Genomic DNA, 21215 nt, shown 5'->3' on the forward strand with positions numbered 1-21215 from the left:
GCTCCCTCATCTCCTTCTGGCCTTGATTCAGAATGGAGCCTTCCCTGACCACTATGCAGTAAAATTAGAAACCACTACAGAAAGAAAAAAATAACCTGTATACACATCTGGAATTTAAAAAGAAAATAAACTTCTAAAATTATGGGATAAGGGGCCAGCCCCGTGGCTTAGCGGGTAAGTGCGCGTGCTCCGCTGCTGGCGACCCGGGTTCGGATCCCGGGCATGCACCGACGCACCGCTTCTCTGGCCATGCTGAGGCCGCGTCCCACATACAGCAACTAGAAGGACGTGCAGCTATGACATACAACTATCTACTGGGGCTTTGGGGGGAAAATAAATAAATAAATAAAATCTTTAAAATTATGGGATAAAGATAATTGATAATCAAAATTATCAAGATTAAATGACTAGAGGGCCGGCCCCGTGGCTTAGTGGTTAAGTGCGCGCGCTCCGCTGCTGGCGGCCCGGGTTCGGATCCCGGGCGCACACCGACACACCGCTTCTCCGGCCATGCTGAGGCCACGTCCCACATAAAGCAACTAGAAGGATGTGCAGCTATGACATACAACTATCTGCTGGGGCTTTGGGGGAGAAAAATAAAAAAAAAAAATTTAAATGACTAGAAAAGCACATGTCTAAACCTGTGTGTTCTATCTCAAATGGTACACAAAGGAAAAATTATAACCTTAAATGAACTTTTTAGAAAAAATATTGAAAATAAGTGAACCTAGATTTCAACTCTGAAACTGAAAAAGAACTGATAAACCTGAAGTAGAAAAGAGTAATAAAATGAACACAAAAATTATTGAAATAGAAATAACAAACTTGATAAATGTAACAAAAGGATGGTGGTTTGAAAAAAATTAGTAGAATAGATCTAATATTTTGACAAGTGTAGTTTCTAAAAAGTAAAAAAAATGTCAGCAATGAAAAGAGGGATTTGGGTACAGAACAATTTTGCTTTTTTTGTAATTGTAAGACAATACTATGAACAACTTTATGCTGATGAATTGGAAGACCTCAATGAAGTGGGCAATTTTCTAGGAAAATAGATATTACCAAATTGGGTACAGGAAGAAGTAGAAAATCTGAATAGGCCACAAGCTGGGTAAAAATATTAGAATGAGAGTCAAAGATCCATACCTCAAAGAAAGCATGAAGCAGAGACTGTTGTGAAGGTGAGTTCACTCAAACCTTCAAGGAACAGATAGTTTTCATTTTACATGTATTGTTCCAGATCACAAGAAAAGATTGGAAGCCATCCAACCAGTTTTACTAGGCCAGCATAACTTGCATCTGCAAATAGGCAAGGATAGCACCAGAAAAGAAAAGTAAGCCATCCTTGCTTAAAATATAGATGCAAAAGTCTTACATTAGGGCCGGCCCCGTGGCTTAGCGGTTAAGTGCGCGCGCTCCGCTGCTGGCGGCCCGGGTTCGGATCCCGGGTGCGCACCGACGCACCGCTTCTCCGGCCATGCTGACGCCGCGTCCCACATACAGCAACTAGAAGGATGTGCAGCTATGACATACACCTATCTACTGGGGCTTTGGGGGGAAAGAAAATAAATAAAATCTTAAAAAAAAAAAAAAAAGTCTTACATTAAAAAAGTTAGTGGGGCCAGCCCGGTGGCACAAGCGGTTAAGTGCGCGCGCTCCACTGCGGCAGCCCGGGGTGCGCCGGTTCGGATCCCGGGCGCGCACCAACGCACCGCTTGTCAGGCCATGCTGTGGCGGCGTCCCATATAAAGTAGAGGAAGATGGGCACGGATGTTAGCCCAGGGCCAGTCTTCCTCAGCAAAAAAGAGGAGGATTGGCATTGGATGTTAGCTCAGGGCTGGTCCTCCTCACAAAAAAAAAAAAAAAAAGTTAGTAAATTAATTTGAGCATGATCAAATAGCATTTATCCTGGAAGTGTGAAAATAATTCAACTTTAGAAGGTCTATCTGTTGCACAAACCTAACTTGTAGATCCAGCAACATGGTAGACTAAGCTAATTGTAACCTCCCATCACCAACAACAGACATGCATCCTGGATTAAATATAACAGCAGAAACACAAGATTGAAACGCAGAACTGAACTTCAATAAAAGTCAGAGAAATCCTTGGCTGTCAGAAATGAAACCTAAAACTGTAGTGTCCCAGGGGTCTATCAGACTGGATACTAGATTTAGGTCAGTGGTTGGGGTTTAGTGCCCCTGTGTCATAGGAAAACTATCTTGGATCCACTTAAGGTGAGTAGAATTGATATTTTTATAAAGGCTCGAACTTTAGAAGAGCTGCCTCCTTAAAAAAGAGGGGCTAGAAATACTCCACTGACCCAGAGAAGGTACCAATGGGACTCCTATACAGAAAACAATCTCTGCTAAAGGTGAGCTCTTTATCAAAAATTGCAAACTCGGGGCTGGCCTAGTGGTGTAGTGATTAAGTGCGCACACTGCTGCGGTGGCCGGGGGTTCGGATCCTGGGCGTGCACCGACACACTGCTTGTCAAGCCATGCTGTGGTGGCGTTCCATATAAAGTGGAGGGAGATGGGCACGGATGTTAGCCCAGGGTCAGTCTTCCTCAGCAAAAAAAGGAAGATTGGCATGGATGTTAGCTCAGGGCTGGTCTTCCTCACCAGAAAAAAAAAAAAAAATTGCAAACTCAGTTGCAAAACATTCCACTATGAGGGAGAAGCAGAAACACAACAAATATTAAGTTAGTATACCAAGAACTTTAGAAAATGATTCATTTAAAAAGTTGAAGTAAATTTAGTAATAGTGACATTTTAAAAAGGAACAAGTCAATATGAAAAAAGACCAAACTGAACTTCCAGAAATAAAAAATAGTAAGGTTAAGCTCAATGGAGGGATTAAATAGCAAATTGGAGATAGCTACAGCAAAAGTTAGAGAATGGAAAATAGATGTGAAGAAATTAACCAGGATACAGATTAGTGAGCACAGATGTAGGGAAATGGAAAATGTGAAAGACGATTCAAAGATTTGAATGATAGAATGAAAAGATCAACCTAGCATTCTGTACCTAGCTAATCTGTTCAAGAGCAAAGAAGAAATAAAGATCTTTTCAGAAAAAATCTCAATGAGTTTGCCACCAATAGACCATTGCTGAAGGAACTAGTAAAGGATATACTTGGGGGAAAAAATAAATTGAAACAAGAAGGGAAAAATGGGATACAAGAAGAAATGGTGCACAGTGGAATTGGTAAATGTGGGTAAATTTAAGCTTCATGTGTAAAATAATAATAATGACTAATTTTGGTGGGCTTAAAATAAGATGTAACTAAAGTACTAATCAACTATGACATGAATATTTGAGGCATGATTAGAGTAAAGAATTAAGTTACAGGATAAGAGTACAGATGCTGATTAAGATTGTGCTAAGTGTTCATGTTAAAATAGAGGAGTTTCCCAACTTGTCTGAGGATTTAGTAGGCTTATATTTCTGCTTAGATCTCCTCAGATGGTGGATTGGAGCTCAGGATGATGTACTCAGAGAATAATTTGATGTGAGCATGACGGGAATGGCCTCCGAGGCATCAGTCCTGAGCTTTTTCCATTAGGTTGTTGTGCTCCCAAATGTCAGGGCCTGTCAGCATGTACCCTGAGCTGAAGACTGTGCTGTGCAAGGAATTAGTTCCAGGCTGATTGAAAATACAGTCCTCTGAGCTCAAAAAAATTTTCAGAATGTCTTAGTGCCTGGTCCACGATTATGTGAGGAAAACAAGTCTCAGCCCTGGCACAGGAACACACAGTGCAGCTGCTGCAGCACAGCCCCCCCCTCAATTGGAAACTCTGTGTCTCCACCCCGTCTCAGTCGAGCTTCCCATTCACGACCCCCAGTGTGGTACTTGGGGTCCCCAGTCTGTTTCTAACTGACTCCTTGCAAGAACATCTCACTGTCCTGGGCTGTCTCTCCCAGTTCCTGTTTGTTCTTTCTCTGAGTGACTTTACTTGGTGAGGGGCTCTGTTGTACCATGAAAAGAGTCAGACAGGCCTAGCTATGTGAGCTTTAGTTTCTGTACCTATAAAGTTGAGAGTATTGGCGTCTAATTCATAAGACCTTTGTGAGGGTTAAACGAGCCTATGTATGTGTGCAAAGCACCTGTCAGATGCCTGACACTAAGTTCTCAATAAACATTACTTCCAATTCAGAAAAACAAAGCAACCACTAGAAGAGTCTACTCAAAGAATATAATTGCCAAAAAAAGGAAAACAAAATAAAATGAGAAAAATAAAACCTAAAAAGTAAGAAAGGACAAAAATAAAAGGGAAAAAAATGAAGTAATAATGACATAACAAGCTATAGACATAAATCCAAATATATTAGTAACCAGTAAATTAATGAAATTTTCCAGATAAGAAGCAACAATTGGTCAAATGGATATTTTTATAAATTGGGATCTTCTGCTGTTTATAAGAAACAGCAAAAATAATAAAGATATACACAGAAAAGTTGAAAGTTAAGGATTGAAAAAAGATGTACCAGGGCCGGCCCCGTGGCTTGGTGGTGAAGTGCCAGAGCTCCGCTACTGGTGGCCCGGGTTCGGATCCCGGGCGTGCACCGACGCACCGCTTCTCCGGCCATGCTGAGGCCGAGTCCCACATACAGCAACTAGAAGGATGTGCAACTATGACATACAACTATCTGCTGGAGCTTTGGGGGCGGGGGGAAGGAGGAGGATTGGCAATAGATGTTAGCTCAGGGCCGGTCTTCCTCAGCAAAAAGAGGAGGATTAGCATTGATGTTAGCTCAGGGCTGATCTTCCTCCAAAAAAAAAAAATAAAATAAATAAATAAATAAAATAAAAAATTAAAAAAAAGAAAAAAAAGATGTACCAGGCAAAGAACTAACCAAAGGAAACTTAGTGAAACTGTATTAATCTCAGAAAATAGATTTCAGGGCAAAAGTCTTTACCAGAGAGATTAAAATGGTATGTTTTATATTTTGTATATTTTATCACAATTAAAAAAAAATCTTTACCAGGATAAAGTTTACCAAACATCACTAATCATTAGGGAAATGCAAATCAAAACCACAATGAAATATCACCTCACACCCATTAGAATGGCTACTATTAAAAAGAAAAACAGCAAGTAACAAGTGTTGGCAAGGATATAGTGAAGTTGGAACCCAAGTGTGCTGTTGGTGGAACGTAAAATGGTGCAGCCACTATGGAAAACAGTATGGAGGTTCCTCAAAAAATTAAAAATAGAATAACCATATGACCCAGCAATTCCACTTCTGGGTATATATACAAAAGAAATTGAAAGCAGAGTCTCAAAGAGATGTTTGTACACTCGTGTTCATAGCAAAATTATTCATAATACCTAAAACTTGGAAGCAATCCCAAGTGTCCATTGGTGGATAAATGGATAAACAAAACGTGGTAGATACATACAATGGAATATTATTCAGCCTTGAAAAGGAAAAAAATTCTGACGTATGCTACAGCATGGATGAACCTTAAGGACACATTATGCTAAGTAACAGAAGCCAATCACAGTAAGACAAATACTGTATTATTCTGCTTACATGAAGTATCTAGAGTAGTCACATTCAAGTTCATAGAAGCAAAAAGTGGACTGGTGGTTGCCAGGGGCTCCAGGGAGGAGGAAATGAGGAGTTGTTTAGTAGTGTAGAGTTTCAGATTTGCAAGATGAAAAAGTTCTGGAGATTGGTTGTACAACAATGTGAATATACAGTCGGGCATCGCTTAACTATGGAGATACATTCTGAGAAATGCGTCATTAGGCAATTTTGTTGTTGTGTGAACATCATAGAGTGTATTTACACAAACCTAGATGGTATAGCCTACTACACACTTAGGCTGTATGGTACTAATTTTATAGGACCACCATCATCTTGTGGTCCGTTGTTGACCGAAATGACATTGTAACGCACATGACTGTACTTAACACTACTGAACTGTAGGCTTAAAAATGGTTAAGATGGTGAATTTTATGTTATGTATATTTTACCACAATTTTTAAAAATAAAGTAAAAAGAGAGCAGGGTTGCTGGATACAAAATCTGTCTATAAAATGACTTCAGATAAATAACAGATGCATAGATCCTTTATGGACAAGAATATATAACTTTATTGAAAGACATTAAAGAAGGCTTAAATACATGAGGCGATGAACACATTCATGGAAAGAAGTGTTCAGTATGTAAAGATGTCAGTTCTCTCCAAAATTATCTATAGATTTGATCAGTTCCTATTAAAATCTGAACAGGATTTTTTTGTGGTAAGTGACAGACTGATTCTAAAATTTAAGTGGAAGTGCAGAGGGTCAAGGATAGTGAAGATTCCTAAAGAACAATGGAAAATTTGGGGTCCTGGTGCTACCTGAAAAGCTAAGAGGAAGCTATAGCAATTAAGTCATTGTGATACTGGTACGGGAATAGAAATAGAATATCTGTCTTGTAGGAAAACGATGGACTATTTATTAAGTGATCCTGAGGCAATTGGTTATCCATATAGGCTAACATTGCATTCTTTCCTCATACCTATCAAAAAAATCAGTTCTAAGTAGATTTGAACTTAAAAATATGAAAGGTTAAAACTTTAGAAGACAATGTGGGAGAATATCTTTGTAACCTCAGGGAGGGAAATATTTCTTAAGATACAAAAAGCACAAAATATAAAGGAAAAGGTTAATAAATTAGGACTACCATTATATTTAAAGATGACTGTTCATCAAAAACACTAGAGTGAAAAATAAGCCTTAAAGTAGGAGTTGTTTGCAAGACATACCTTCCATAGGGTTAAAATACAAAAAATATAAAGAACTCTTACAAATCAATGAAGGCAACCCAGTGAAACACTACGCCAAAGACAGGAAGAGGAATTTCACAGACGAAGAAACGCAAATGACCCATAAACACAAGAAAAGATGCTCAGTCTTTTTAGTAATCAGGGAATTGCAAATTAAAACCACAGTACCATTTGTCAGCCACCAGATTGGCAAATGTTAAAACGTCTGACAATAGCAGGGGTTGGCCAGAATGTGGCAAGTCAGCAAGTCTCTTACACAGCTGATGGGAGTGGAGATTAGTGTAACCACTTTGTTACAACAAGTTGACAGAGCCTAGTAAAATTGAATGTAACTTATGACCCAGTAATTCCACTCTTAAGAAATTCTTACACATGACCCCCAGAAGACGTGGACAAAGAAGTTTACAGCAGCATTGTGAATGAGAGGGAAGCATGGAAACAACCCAAGTATTCATTGGCCCTGGAATGGTTACATAAATTATGTGATTAAGCAATGAAGTGCAATTAAGCAGTGAAAAAATGAATGAATTACAGTTACATCACCATGGATGAATTGTAACATAATTTTGAGTGAAAGCAGCAAATTGCAGAAAAAGAAAATTTGTAAATCTGTGTAGGTTTTAAACATGCATGTCATGTGCCACGCAACGACGTTTCGGTCAACGACGGACCGCATATCTGACAGTGATCCCGTGAGATTAGTACCGTACAGCCTAGGTGTGTAGTAGGTTACACCATCTAGGTTTATGTGAGTACACTCTGTGATGTTCACACAATGATGAAATCACCTAACGACGCATCTCAGAACATATCCCTGTTGTTAAGCAATACGTGACTGCATTAAATAAATCATGTATTATTTATATATAACTGCTAAAATAATAAAATCGAGGAAATAGTTAATAGAAAGTCCAGGATACTGATTACCAGGAGAGGAGCAGATGTGGTGGGAGTGGGCTACGTTACATAAGGGCCCACAGCAAGGCTTCAGAGTGATTATAATGTTCTGTTTCTCAGGCAGAAGAGTGAGTAGATGGTATTTATCTTATAACTTTTTAACTGTACATACACATTTTATACGCTCTGATATATTTTTTAAAAATTATAACTGGTATTATTTTTAAGAGTTGGTAGGAAATGTTTTGCAATTAGGTAAAGTGGATTAGGGTATTGAAAACGCACAAATCTTGAAAATCATCGCCTAAGTTTTTGGAGATTTAATTCTCTAGGTTAAGGCCTCTCCATACATCAGTTTTAAAGTTCAAGTGAGGGGAAAGGTACAGAGCCCTGGAGGAGCATCTGTCATTGTAGCTTAAATGAAGCGTGGGAGACGCCAGTCCCTAGAACTGGACTGCTTGCTTTCCTCCCTCACTCCCTTCTTCACTGCCATGAATATTTAGTGACTGACCACCACATCATGGGCGTTGTCCTAGGGGCAGAGTAGCCAGAAGAGGTAATGTCCCTGTCTTGGCACGATGTCCCTGTCTTGGCACGTATAGCAGTTTTCAAAGTCTTGCCTACGGGTTTTGTTAATCTTAGCCTCCTAAACTCCTTCCACCGCGAAGTTCACTTCAGGTCCATATTATAATTCACTCTTCGTTTTTAAGGAAATCATTTGTTTGCATGTTTAGACAACCTAACTGAATGAGTATCTTTAAAATTTTCGAGGTAATATCTTTCTGGTTTGGTCCTAGACCTTAGTTAATATTCTCCTTCCTATATATATATTTATTTCCAGTTTTTTTCCCTTCCTTTCATATCAGGCCTCTCTTGATGTGCTCTAATTGTTTGGAATTGACTTTGATATATTGATTTTACCTTTCTATATTTTTTTTGTTTGTTTTTTGGTGAGGAAGATTGGCCCTGAGCTAACATCTGTTGCCAGTCTTTCTCTTTTTGCTTGAGAAAGATTGTCCCTGAGCTAACATCTGTGCCAGTCTTCCTCTACTTTGTATATGGGATGCCGCCACAGCATGGCTTTATGAGCCGTGTATAGGTCTGTGCCCGGGGTCCAGACCCGCAAACCCCGAGCCGCGGAAGCAGAGCACGCGAACTTAACCACTACACCACTGGGCTAGCCCCTCTATCTATATTTTTGAGACTAGAAATTGGATCTGGTCTTAAACCTTGACTTAACAGCAGTATTTTCAAAAGCACAACAAGCATACTGGTAGAGAATATTAGGTGGTGTAAAGGGAAACATTTTTTATTTTAACTGTCATGTAGTTATTTAATGTTTATTATAAAGTATATACATGAAACCTGTGATTTTATGGCTGTTATTGCATAGGATGCAGCTAAAGGTGTCTATATGATAATTCATCTCACATAGACTGCATGAATTAATGGCCCAGGTGGTTCTCAGATATAGCAAAAATCATGAAATTAATACATGGATTACAGGTATAGTGTTAGTTGTAAAGGTGAATTAAGATATTCTCTGATGGTCTCCTACTTGTATCATGATTCTCAAAAAATAAAGCTTATGTAGTTTGGTCAGGAAAAAGCCATCTAGGAAATTCATCTAGGCAAATAATTTGTTCAGATAACATTCTGTTGTAGGACAGGTTCTGGAAATACACAGATGAATAAAATGTAGATCTTACCCCTCCGGAGCACCAGTCTAACAGAGATAGGCACATAAATTAAAAAGTGCAATATCGACGCAAAGTGCAAGAGTGGAAATGTGTACATGATAAATGAGTAGCTTGGAGAGATGAGCACCGACTTATGGAGCAGTGAGGAAAGTCTTCACAGAGGGAGGGAGGCATGCAAGCAGTCTTGAGAGACAAGCAGAAAATTTACAGAGAAATAGACTGGGAAAGAGGGGCATCAGAAAGGCACGTGCCAAGGTACAGAGACCTAAGAGAACGTGGTATGTTGGGTTAACTGAGCAGCTCATCATTTATGCTGGTGTGAGGTGAGATGTGAGGAAGGAGGCGGGAGCTTGTATGGAATATGACAGCGTTTATTTAGGTCTTATTCTATAAATGATTATCAACATTTGAAAGATTTTAAGCAGAAGACCGACATGATGTCTGGGGACAGTGTAAAAGATGGATTAGAGGGGGAAGAATCAGCCACATTACAGGTAGTCATTGGGCAGCAGGACAATGGAGAGCAGTTAGAGGGAAGCTCAGAATTTCTGCTTTGTTTAGCTTCATATAATTTTCAGGAAATTAGATTACATTTAGACTATTCCCAGAATTTAATGTGTTGAGGGGATAGTGGTAGGTGATTTGGAACCAATATATGAAGTCTCTGAAGAAATTGGTATTATTTAGTCTTTATTATAAACGAAGTATTAATTAACTTTGCCTATATAGTCATAAAGGCAAACAGCTTTTTGCTTATTTTGTGTAAAAATATGTGCAAGCAGCATATAATAGTTAAGCGATGTGGTATTGATGAGGCACACAGCTGCAAACAAGTTCTATTTTCCAATTAAAGTGGTGCAGATGGTAATACACCGCAGAGGCAGTAGATTGAAATATTTGAATTTTTTGCGGTTAATATCCTGCCAGGAAAATCCCAGACAACAGTGTTACTTAAAGGGAATTGGGTGGACAATAAAATCAGTATATAAAGAGCCTCCTTTAAATAGAGGTTTTAGATTTGAGTGTTCTACGTAACTTAATTGTGGCAGGTTGTTTACTTTGGTGCATATTACTGTTAAATCCTAGCCTATTAGTCCTTGGATTTGGTGTATATTATTCTACCTTACAGAGAAATGTGTTAGTATGCCAACTTATTTTTGTACCTTCAGCATTATCATAATTTAGAGTCACGGGTCTGATGCTGACTGCCTGTGTATGTGTGTGCACTCATTTGTATGTGTACATAGCCAAACCCTTAACACCAAGTGTTCTGACTCACATTTATTTTGGGAATATTCTCTTAATAGCCACTTTTTGGGATGTGGCTTAGTTAGCTAATTTGCTAACGTTCAAAAGCCATGAGTTCTCAGCATCATCTTAGCCTTTTAGTATTTTAGCCCAGCAAAAATTTCTAGCTCTAATTGGGGAATTAGCTATAACATCTTACCAGAAACGATCCAGAAGCATCAAAAGAGGGAGTTCATGCAAAGGGCACATAGAGATGTTCAAAAGGAAAGTTAACGTTAACTTGATAGTGTGACTGCATAGTAGAAATGGGAGAGTCAGTACAGAAATGAAGGACCACAAATGACCTTGGAACAACTGTAGGTTCCTTTCTGCAAAGCTCAGTAATGTTCATTATAATGAAACTTAGTTTGTATTTGAAAAGATGTTTTCTACAGCTCTTGTCACCAAGTTCTTTTGAAGTTCTTTTTCGTTCTTTTGAAGATTTAATTCCTTATTTTCTACTTTGACACAGAAATCCCCTGCAAAGAAGCTGAGCCATGCCATTAGTAAATCTTTGGGGTGCGTACCCACCAGAGAACCCCCGCATCCTGTTTTTCCTGATCAACCAGAGAAACCACTTGACCTTGCAAATATAGTGTAAGTATATACCTGGATACGGATATGGATTGTACTGAAATGGAGACCTTGCTAAATTCTTTTGGATCAAAACCAAATATCAACTAACGTGAACATTTAACCTTCTGGTTTTTACTTTACTTTTGGGGAACTTAGACTTCAAGCTTTCATCTCTTTAAATCACCATAAATGTCTGTGTGGAAAGCTAGCTCCTGAGCCCTGAAGTCTAAGTAATAGAGCGATCTCCAGCAGAAACATTAATACGCTGAAGAGTAGTAATTTTTGTGCTGGGTTTAGCAAGGTTGCCTTTTGTTGTTTGTGTTCTCCCTTAAATCAGTGGTATAGATCATTTCTTCTCTACAGCAGTTGTCCCCATAGAGATTTTAAAAATGAGTTTAGACAACATGGAAATGAAAATCAACCTAATTTGCTCTTTTTGTATTGAGAGAAAATTAGGAAACAAGGCTATATTCTCTAAACAAATCTAGTGTTATATATATAAATTTTTTTAGTTGAATATTCATGCTAGAAAGTAGAGGGAACAAAAAAGTTGGAGAAATAGAGAAAGAGGAAAAGTAAGGAGGAAGAGACATCTAGAAGGACGAGATTCAGCCTCTTTTCTGGTTTCTTCACCCTGAATTAAATGATGATGTTGAGTGTACTCTGCTGGATAAAGTTGGTAGGTTTTCTGATCATTAGTCTTTATCAAGTGTTTAGAAGTTTTTCTGTTGGAGTAGACATCCATTTTCTTTTACCTACCTGATGGTAGGTAGGTTGACTAAACAAGCTCTTAGGGTTCTTGATCTTTTCTTTTTTTCATTCAGTAATTTTAAAAACTTTCCTATTTATTAATAGGATTAAATATTAATACACACATATGGATTAAAAATTCAGTAATACAGAAGAGCTTGTAATAAAATGCAGCACATCCTCCCACAGTTCATTGTGCTTTGTCTGGGTTTTAGATCTACTAGTGGTTACCTCCATATGGCTAAATAATGTATTGAGAGCACTTTTCTTGACTTACCAGTTTTGGACATTATTGAATTCTTTCTGTGGTGTAAGGAACCAACCTCATTTATAACTCTCTATATCAACCCATTCCAGTTTTTCATAATTATATCACCATTTTTTTAAGTTGGTTAACTTGGTAATTTTAAATAATATTCTTAAATATTCTCAGTTTCTTGTAACTTCTTCCAACTTGCACTGTGTCAGCTGAGGAAATTAGTACCTTCTACTTCTCTCTTCTCCTTTTGCCTCCTAACTTCTGTCATCTGTGCCATTACTTTTATATTGTCAAAGCTGATAGTATTTCTGTTCTTATCTATGACCATAACTAAGTCTTCTGAGATTTATTAAGGGTTAAACCTAAAAGTTAAAAACTAAATGACAGCATTTACAGTTAATAGCATTCGTTACCAAGTCAAACAGTGAGCTGCCATTCTGTAAATCCTTTTGTGTAGTCCAGTGTCGTGACCCCTGTGCGGTTGTTCTCTCATCAGAGTTCAGTGGGGGCTTCTTTGTTACACACCACTGATTGCTCAAAATCATGCCTGCCAACTTTATAACTGGATTGACTTTCTGACTGTTATTGTTTTTCCTTCAGTTTCCCATTGTTTTCTTCTTCCCGCTGGGAAAAAAATATGCTTTTTTCCCCACTACATTTCTTAGTGAATTTTACCTGTTGCTTGTAATCCATTTTTCAGTTACATTTGTTAACCTTTTCTCTTTTTGGTTAGTGTTTTTTATGTTGCATCTTTTCATTAAAAAAAAATCCTTGCCTGCTCCAACATTGTAGTGGTTTTTCGCTCTCTCTCTCTTTTTTTTTTTTCGGTTTTGAAGATGTCCTCTTCACATATGTCTTTAATTCATCTGGAATGGATTTTTCTGTATGGTATAATATAAAATATTCAGTTCTCTTTCCCTCTCTCTTTGCATTTGAATAATAACTTGTCTCAGGGCATTTGTTGGATAACCCATCATTTCCTCACTGACCTGCAATGCCACCATTGTCATAAATGAAATTTCTAAATATGCATGGTCTGATTTCTGGGCTCTTTATTCTGTTCCTTTGGTCAAATTGTCCATCCCTTTGCCAGTGTCACACTATCTTAATTGGTGTAAGGGATTAAGTAATCTTTTTTAGGAATGTCTTGTCTATTCTTTGCTCTTTCATGTAAATTTAGAATCAGCTTATTGAGTCCCTCATAAAATTTTGTTGGAATTTTGATCAGAGATTCATTATATCTAAAGATTAAATTGGGGAGAATTGACATCTTTACAATATTAAGTCTTCCATTCCATGAATGTGTTATGTCTTTCCATTTATTTAAATATTCTTTTGTGCCTTTCAGTAAAGCTTTATAAATTTTTCCCAGAAAGGCCTTATATATGTTAGATTAATTCTTATGTACCTTAGGTTTGTTCTTGCTGTTGCAAATGGTGCCTTTTTTCCTACAGTTTTTTTGAGATATAATTTATATGCAATAAAATGCACCCACGTTAAGTGTACAATTCGATGAGTTTTGGCAAATGTATACAGTCGTGCAAATGGTATCTTTTTTGAACTATGTGTCTTAACATTTTGTTGCTGGTGTATGGGAATGCAAATTGTTTTTGTATTTTAATCCACTGTCTAATCATCTTGCTTAACTTGCTCATTAATTCTAGTAATTTGTACTCAGATTCTTTTGGATTTTCTATAAATAATTATGTCACCTGCAAATAATGATAGCTTTGTTTCTTCCCTCCTACTCCTTATACTTTTAACGATTAATCATACTTGTTTTTTTCTTTTGATCTTTTTATGCTGGCTAGAACCTTCAGTGCAATATTGAATAAAAGTGGTTTAGTAGGCATTCTTGTGTTATTACTAATCCCGAAGAGAGTGCTTTCAGGATTCATTTAGTTAGTTATTTGATGTAGGTTTTGTAGAAACTGTTTATCAGGTAAAAGAGGTTCCCTTTTATTCCTAGTTTGCTAAGAGTGCTTTCTTTTTGTCATGAATGGATGTCAAATTTTATCAGACTTTTTCTGCATTAATTGAGATGATTGTATGAGATTCTTTATTCTATTAATGTAGTGAATTACATTAATTGCTTTTTTAAACAACCCTACATTCCTGGAATAAACATAAGTGGACCTTCCTTTTAATACACTGTTAGATTTCGTTTGCTAATATTTTGTTTAGATTTTGCGTATGTTTATGAGTTAAATTGTCCTGTAATTTCCCTTATAGTTTTTTTTATTTTTAGGGCAAAATTTGCCTATTTTGCTGTCTTCAAAAAGTTGAGGAGCATTCTTTCTTTTTGTATATTTTGGAAGAACTTGTTTAAGATTGGTATTTGCTCCTTAAATTTTTGGTAAAACTCACCAGTGAAGCTATCTGTGCCTAAAGCCTTCTTTGTAGGAAGATTTTTAACTGTTAATTCCACTTTTAAAAATTCCATTTTTATTTCTCTTTGAATCACTTTGAAACATTTTATATTTATAGGAATTTGTCAATTTCATCAAAATTTTCAAAGTTACTGGCACAAAATTTGTAATATTTTATCTATAGTGTGTGTTAATGTCCCATTTTTATTCCTACTTTCATGTATTTATGGGTTTTCTCTTTCTTTTTTTTTTTTCCTTGAAAAATCTTGCTGTAGGTTTGTCTAATCTAGTGGACTTTCAGAAGACCAACTTTTGGTTTTGATGATTCTCTTATTGTGTGTATTATATTTTTTAATTTCATTGTTTCCACCCTTATCTGTATTATTTCTTTTGTTATAGTTTCTTTGGGTTTATTTTGCTACTCTTTTTCTAACTTCTTTAAAGATATGATTAGCTTATTCATTTCAGCTTTTTTTCCCCTAAAATAAGCATTTAAGGCTGTTAAGTTCTCTAAGCACTACCTGAGTCGTATCCAAGTTTTATTATGTAATTTTTTAATTGTTTTCTATTGTTTATTTTCTAACTTCTGTTATGATTTCTTCTTTGAGAAGTATACTTTCTTAATTTCCAAACCTGGGGGTTTTCTAGTTGCCTTTTTGTTGTTAATTTCTAGTTTAATTTCGTTTTGGTCTGAAAAATGGTCTGCATTATTCAATTCTTTCAAATTTGTTGAGACACACTTATTATCTAGCATATGATCAAGTTTTTATTATGTTCCAAGTAAGCTTCAAAACAACATTTGTTGTATGCTGTTTGGGTGCAGAGTTTATAGTGAATGACTGTATGTCCATTAGGTCAAGTTTGTTAATCACGTTGCTCAAATCTTCTATAGCTTTATTGGTTCAAAATTATACATTTCACTAGGAAATTGAAAATTCTTATGTAGTGACCCTGTGTATTCCTAATAATTCTATTTGTCCTCGAGTCTATTTTATCTGCTGGTAACATCTTTTAATATCTTTTGCTAGGTATGTGCCTAGTTTAACTTTTTCCATCCTTTTACTTTCAACCCTTCTGTGTCCTTAGGTTTTCAATCTGTTTCTTGTAAACTGTAAGCTGGATTTTAAAAATCTGACCTGACAACCTGTCTTAACTGGAGAGTTTGGTCCATTTAAATGCATTATTATAATATTATCATTATTATAATTAGTCATTTATTATAATTTAAATTGATTTATGTTATTATGATTTTAAAATTATTATTACTGTGATATTTGGACTTTTTTCTACCATCTTATTTTGTGCTGTTTATCACATTTTAAAAATTCCCCTCTATTTGCATATCCCACTCTAGTCACCCTCTCCACCCATAGGTAACCATTCTATGTGCTCATTGTGTATCTTTTTATTAGTATATATGTTCTTGAAAACTAGGTATTGTTTTGTATGTCCTTTTTAAAAATTTACATAAGTGGTATTATGAACACCATTTTACCTTGCCCTTCTCCCTGTGGTGGACACCTGGGTTGCCTTCAGATCTCTGCCTCCACATAAAATGCCACGGTAAATACCTCTTACTCCAGTGGAACTGGGTAAGATTTTCTTTATACCTAGGATACAGTTGTTGGGTCAAAGGTTGTGTATATCCTGACCAGAAGAATTGTGTTGGGGAATCCAGTGTTGAGTGTAGACTTTCAGTTAATGTCTCCATTTTGATTCAGGCTCATACCCCCACCTCTACCTGGTGTGCCTGAGTTCAGACTTTCTGGTCAGTTTCACTAGAGAGTAACCTAAGTTTCCTACCAGGACTAAGAAAGAGTGAGTAGTCATTGGGCTCTGTGGTGCTGGGGAGTGGGATGGAGGAGGTGGGAGATGCTCTACTTCTCAGGCAGACTTTCAACCAATCCTCTTATTTTAATGCAGCCCCACACCCCTCTTTCAGAAGCGTCTCTAATTCCTGAGCATTCGTGGTCTTCTGTGGCTCCACTTCCCTTGTCTCAGGATAAATTTGACCTCAGATCTCTTCTCTGTTTATTGAAAAAGCCCTCCCCATATCTAGTTTCTGTTAGAAATTTAAGTGGGAATTCAACCAGAACTGACAGCTAAGAATTGGAACCTGAATTTTTCTTTATTGATTCTTATCATTTTATTTTATTTCCCTGGGATCTTTTTTTTTTAAAATAAATAAAGCATTGTAGATAAAGTTGTGGTTTCCTATGTCCTTCTTCCTAATCCCATTACCCTTTCTCTCTCCCAAAGAGTAGCCACTAACGTTTATTTAATATTTATCAGTCTATACATGTTTTTTACTTTTACTAGATGTTTATGCATCCATAAAATCACATATTTTAAAACCTTATATAAATAGTCATACTCATATCCTTCTGTAAGTTTATTACTTCATTAAATAGTATGTTTTTGAGATTTATCCCAAATCTCTAATGTTAGTCCATTGAATGACCATGCCACAAGTAATCCATTCTATTGATAGATATTGTAGTGAAAAACTGGAAACAACCTCAACCTACAATGCTGCTGTGAGCATTCTCATACAGAGGATTTCTCTAAGATGAGAGTGTAACTGTTAGGTCCTAAGGTATGAATATTACATAATCAGGATAGGCTAGGTAATAATGCAGTAGAAAATTAGCCCCAAAATCTCATGGTTCACCTCATGAGTGTTTACTTGTCACTGACACAAAGTCCCCTGTGGATTAGAAGGAGCTGAACTATGGGCAGTGACTCGGTGGTTTAGGCTGCTTCAGTCTCTGGCTCTACCATCTTGACAGGAGGCCTCATTGATTGCTGCAGCAAGGGAAGAGAGCCTATGCAGAGCTCATGTCTGTTCTTGTGTGCTTTGGTTCAGACATGACACATTTCCCACACAACTCAACCTAACTTCAGATGTGTATAGTCGTCTGTGTACCTAGGAAGGAGAGAAGAAACAGAATATTGGTCAGCTCTAGTAATGTATACCACAAGTGCCTTCAACTCTGCTAGGTATTACCAGACTAAATATTACCTAGAACTCAAATTTTATAGTTCAAGTATTTATTAATCTAAATTATTCCCAGGCCAAGAATATAGTCAGCAGGCCACTCAAAAAAAGCAATGATAACTTCCCTTTTAGATTCTGATAAAGTTTTGAGCAATTAATCCTATTTAGATTGACTAGATAACTTTTAAAATCCCTTTCAACTTTGAGTTTCTATGCTTTATAGAGTTTTTTTTTATATTCACCACATGTCAGTGGTTCTCAAACATGGCTGATATCAAGATCACCCAGCTTTAGAAAATTAAGATTGCCAGATTACTTCCATTCTAGGTCAATAGTCATTATTCTGGGGGTGGCTTGGGCATCTGCCTTTAAAAAAGTCCCCTAGTGAATCTGATCAGTTTATGGAACCACTGCATTAGAATGTAAATAGTTTTAGCTATCTGAACAACAAGCTAAGAATTCAATATTAAGCATCCAAAAGCGCACATAGAGTACAACTAAAATATAAATATGTGTTAGGGCCAGCCTGGTGGCACAGCAGTTAAGTTCGCGCATTCCGCTTCGGCAGCCCGGGGTTTGCTGGTTCGGATCCTGGGTGCGGACCTACTCACCACTCATCAAACCATGCTGAGGTGGCGTCCCACATAGAAGAGCTACAACTCAACAACTGTGATACACAGCTATGTACTGGGGCTTTGGGGAGAAAAAAGAAAAAAGAGGAAGATTGGCAAAAGATGTTAGCGCAGGGCCAATCTTCCTCAAAGAAAAAATATATATATAAATATGTGAATAGCAATTCTTAACTCTTGCTGAGATGCTCAATTATCTATTCATTCAGCAAATATTTATTGAGGACCTTCCAGTTACTATGCAAGGTGCAAACAGTATTCATACTGGACTCTGCTTATATGCAGATAGATTTTAGTGTGAGTGAGGAAGCCAGTTTTATAAAGTGCGGTGTCTTCCACTGGCTTCCTTAGGAAAGAGTTACAGGTATAGCTCAAAAGGTGAGAAAATTGTAAGGAGTGGACTGTTGTGCATTTCTAATCGTGATCAGGAAGAAAAAGGTTGCTGTTTTGCACATAGAAATGAAGGTAGCTCCTATATTTGAATGCTTAAAGTGAGCAAAATATTTAATTTAGATAGGGTCATGATTTTTTAATCATTGTTTTATAGTAATTTAAAAGGATTCTTTTTCAGACAAAAATAGACAATTTTCTTGCACTTTAAGATCCTTTACACATTGTAGGTATTATTTTCAAACTCCTAAGTTGTTTATATTTGTTATACTAAAAATCAGTAATCCTGATTCAGATGAACCCCATCTTCCAAGGGGGTTGGGAGCCGGGGATAGAATCCAGGCGACTGAATGACCAAGATAGTTGATCCTTTCCCTGGCCCACTGAACACTTTTCAAGTAAGCTATCTCCTTATAGTTATTTCTTATTAGCATGCTTGTTTGCTCACAACTTTTACCAAAAGGGGGACACGCTAGAAAGCCTGTGTCTTTCTTTTTCAAGCTGTATCCTTCTCTGAGGATAGAATAAAGTAGACATTCTCCCTTTAGATAATAAAAAGTCTGTCACCAAAGCACACTTTTATTCTGAGAGAGTCTCCGAAATGTTGCTAAGTGTTTCAAATGTAAACATTATAGTGATAAAGAATAAAGTTAGAAATGAAAAGCTGATTTCTAGGGCCGGCCCCGTGGCTTAGCGGTTAAGTGCTCATGCTCCGCTACTGGCGACCCGGGTTCGGATCCTGGGCGCGCACCGACGCACCGCTTCTCCAGCCATGCTGAGGCCGCGTCCCACATACAGCAACTAGAACGATGTGCAGCTGTGACATACAACTGTCTACTGGGGCTTTGGGGGGAAAAGTAAATAAATAAATAAAATTAAAATTTAAAAAAAAGCTGATTTCTATTTCTTTGTGCCTATTAGCACTTCCTATAAGCACATATTTTGTGTTGAGTAGTTTTTTAATGTCTTTTTTGTGTGATTAAAAACAATACATGTCCATTGTAAAAACATTCAGAAAAATACAAGTGCATAACCCTACTAGCCAAAGGCAACTGTATTATCTTTTCCTGTGTACACTCACTCCCAGTCCTTTCCCATGCGTGTGTATTTTTACGTGGGGTACTGCTGTGTGTAAACCATTCTTTTAACTAAGCAGTGTATTTTACATATCGTTCTATGTCAGTTAACATAGGTTTAAATTATTTTAAATAGTGCTTGTTGTTCTGTTGCATGAATGTGTTATAATTTATATATATATAATATCTATTATAGAGCATTTAGGTTGTTTCCAGTTTTTTGCTATTAAACCATACTGCAAAAAACATTTTTGTACTCCTTGTGCTGACCTGCACTTGTGTCCAGTTAGTTAGTTGGTATAAATTCTTAGAAGCTGAATTTGCTTGGTCAAAGAGATGTACTTTCTAAGGCTTTTAATTCATATTGTCAAATTGACCTGCAGAAAGGTTACATCAAATGTGTATGAGAGCAGCAGCTTACCTGGACCTTCACCTGTTGGGGTGTTTTCAAACTTTTTAGTCTTTGGTAATCTGATAGGTAAGAATGATTTTTTTTTTAAATAATTTTATTTATTTTTTTTCCACAAAGCCCCAGTAGATAGTTGTATGCCATAGCTGCACATCCTTCTAGTTGCTGGATGTGGGACGTGGCCTCAGCGTGGCCAGAGAGGCGGTACGTCGGTGTGCACCCAGGATCCGAACCCCAGGCCGCCAGTAGCGGAGCACAAGCACTTAACCACTAAGCCATGGGGCCGGCCCAAGAATGATTTCTCATTGTTATTTTTATTTGCATTTCTTCATTGCAAATAAAGCCACCTATTTTTTCATATATTTCTTAGCCACTTACATTGTGTCCTTTCCACCATTTTTGGTTGGTTTGTCTTCTCTTTACTAAGTTAATCTGAGTTTTCTTTTCCTTGTTGAAATAAATAGCCTTTTGTGAAACATGCTGCAAAATTTTTCTGAATTTTTTTTTTGTAAATGTCTTTTAACTTTGTTTACGTTTCTTACTAAAGTTTTTAGTTTAAAGATCAAATTTGTTAAATTTTTTTCTTCATGGTTTCTGGCTTCCATTTCATATTTAAAATTAATGTTCTCACCTCAAGATTCTAAAAATACCTGTTTATAAAAAATTTCTTATTTCTGGATTTTTTTCTTTTTTTGTTATTGCCAGATATGAGGTAGAAATTTAAGTTTATTTTTTTCAAAATGGGTAGCCATTTGTCCCAGCTCCATTATTTTCCTGCTGATTTTGTTGCAGTTTTAATTTTACCTTCCTTTATTGCTAAAAGAGAAATAATATAAATCACATATTTGTCCTATATATGTAAAGGAAGTCTCTAAGAAGATACCTTTACCTTACTTTATCTTCCTCTTATTGGCTGGTTAAGAAAGGCTTTTGTGAAGAATACCATTTACAGTGAAGCCTAACTGGGGGTCAGCCATGTGGAGGGCCGAGAGGGTGGAGCATTCCCAGCAGAGGGGAGCAGGGGGAGAGAGAACAAGGGGAAGGCTGCAGAGCTGGGCAAAGGCCACCCTGGATTTTTGGACATTATCCCAAATG

At 37.0% G+C, this 21215-nt stretch overlaps 1 protein-coding gene across 17 annotated transcripts in view; it reads left to right on the plus strand.

Moving 5' to 3' along the window:
* DTNB (dystrobrevin beta) overlaps positions 1 to 21215 on the plus strand; it is a 248882-nt gene that overhangs the window by 115107 nt on the left and 112560 nt on the right. For all 17 annotated transcript variants that reach the window (XM_058551640.1, XM_058551649.1, XM_058551648.1 and 14 more), the window contains one exon: positions 11137 to 11261. In XM_058551640.1, coding sequence (XP_058407623.1) covers positions 11137 to 11261 — 125 coding nt within the window. The remainder of the gene's footprint in view (positions 1 to 11136; positions 11262 to 21215) is intronic.

Source organism: Diceros bicornis, chromosome 12 (genome assembly GCF_020826845.1).
Source record: "Diceros bicornis minor isolate mBicDic1 chromosome 12, mDicBic1.mat.cur, whole genome shotgun sequence".
Lineage (NCBI taxonomy): Eukaryota > Metazoa > Chordata > Mammalia > Perissodactyla > Rhinocerotidae > Diceros > Diceros bicornis.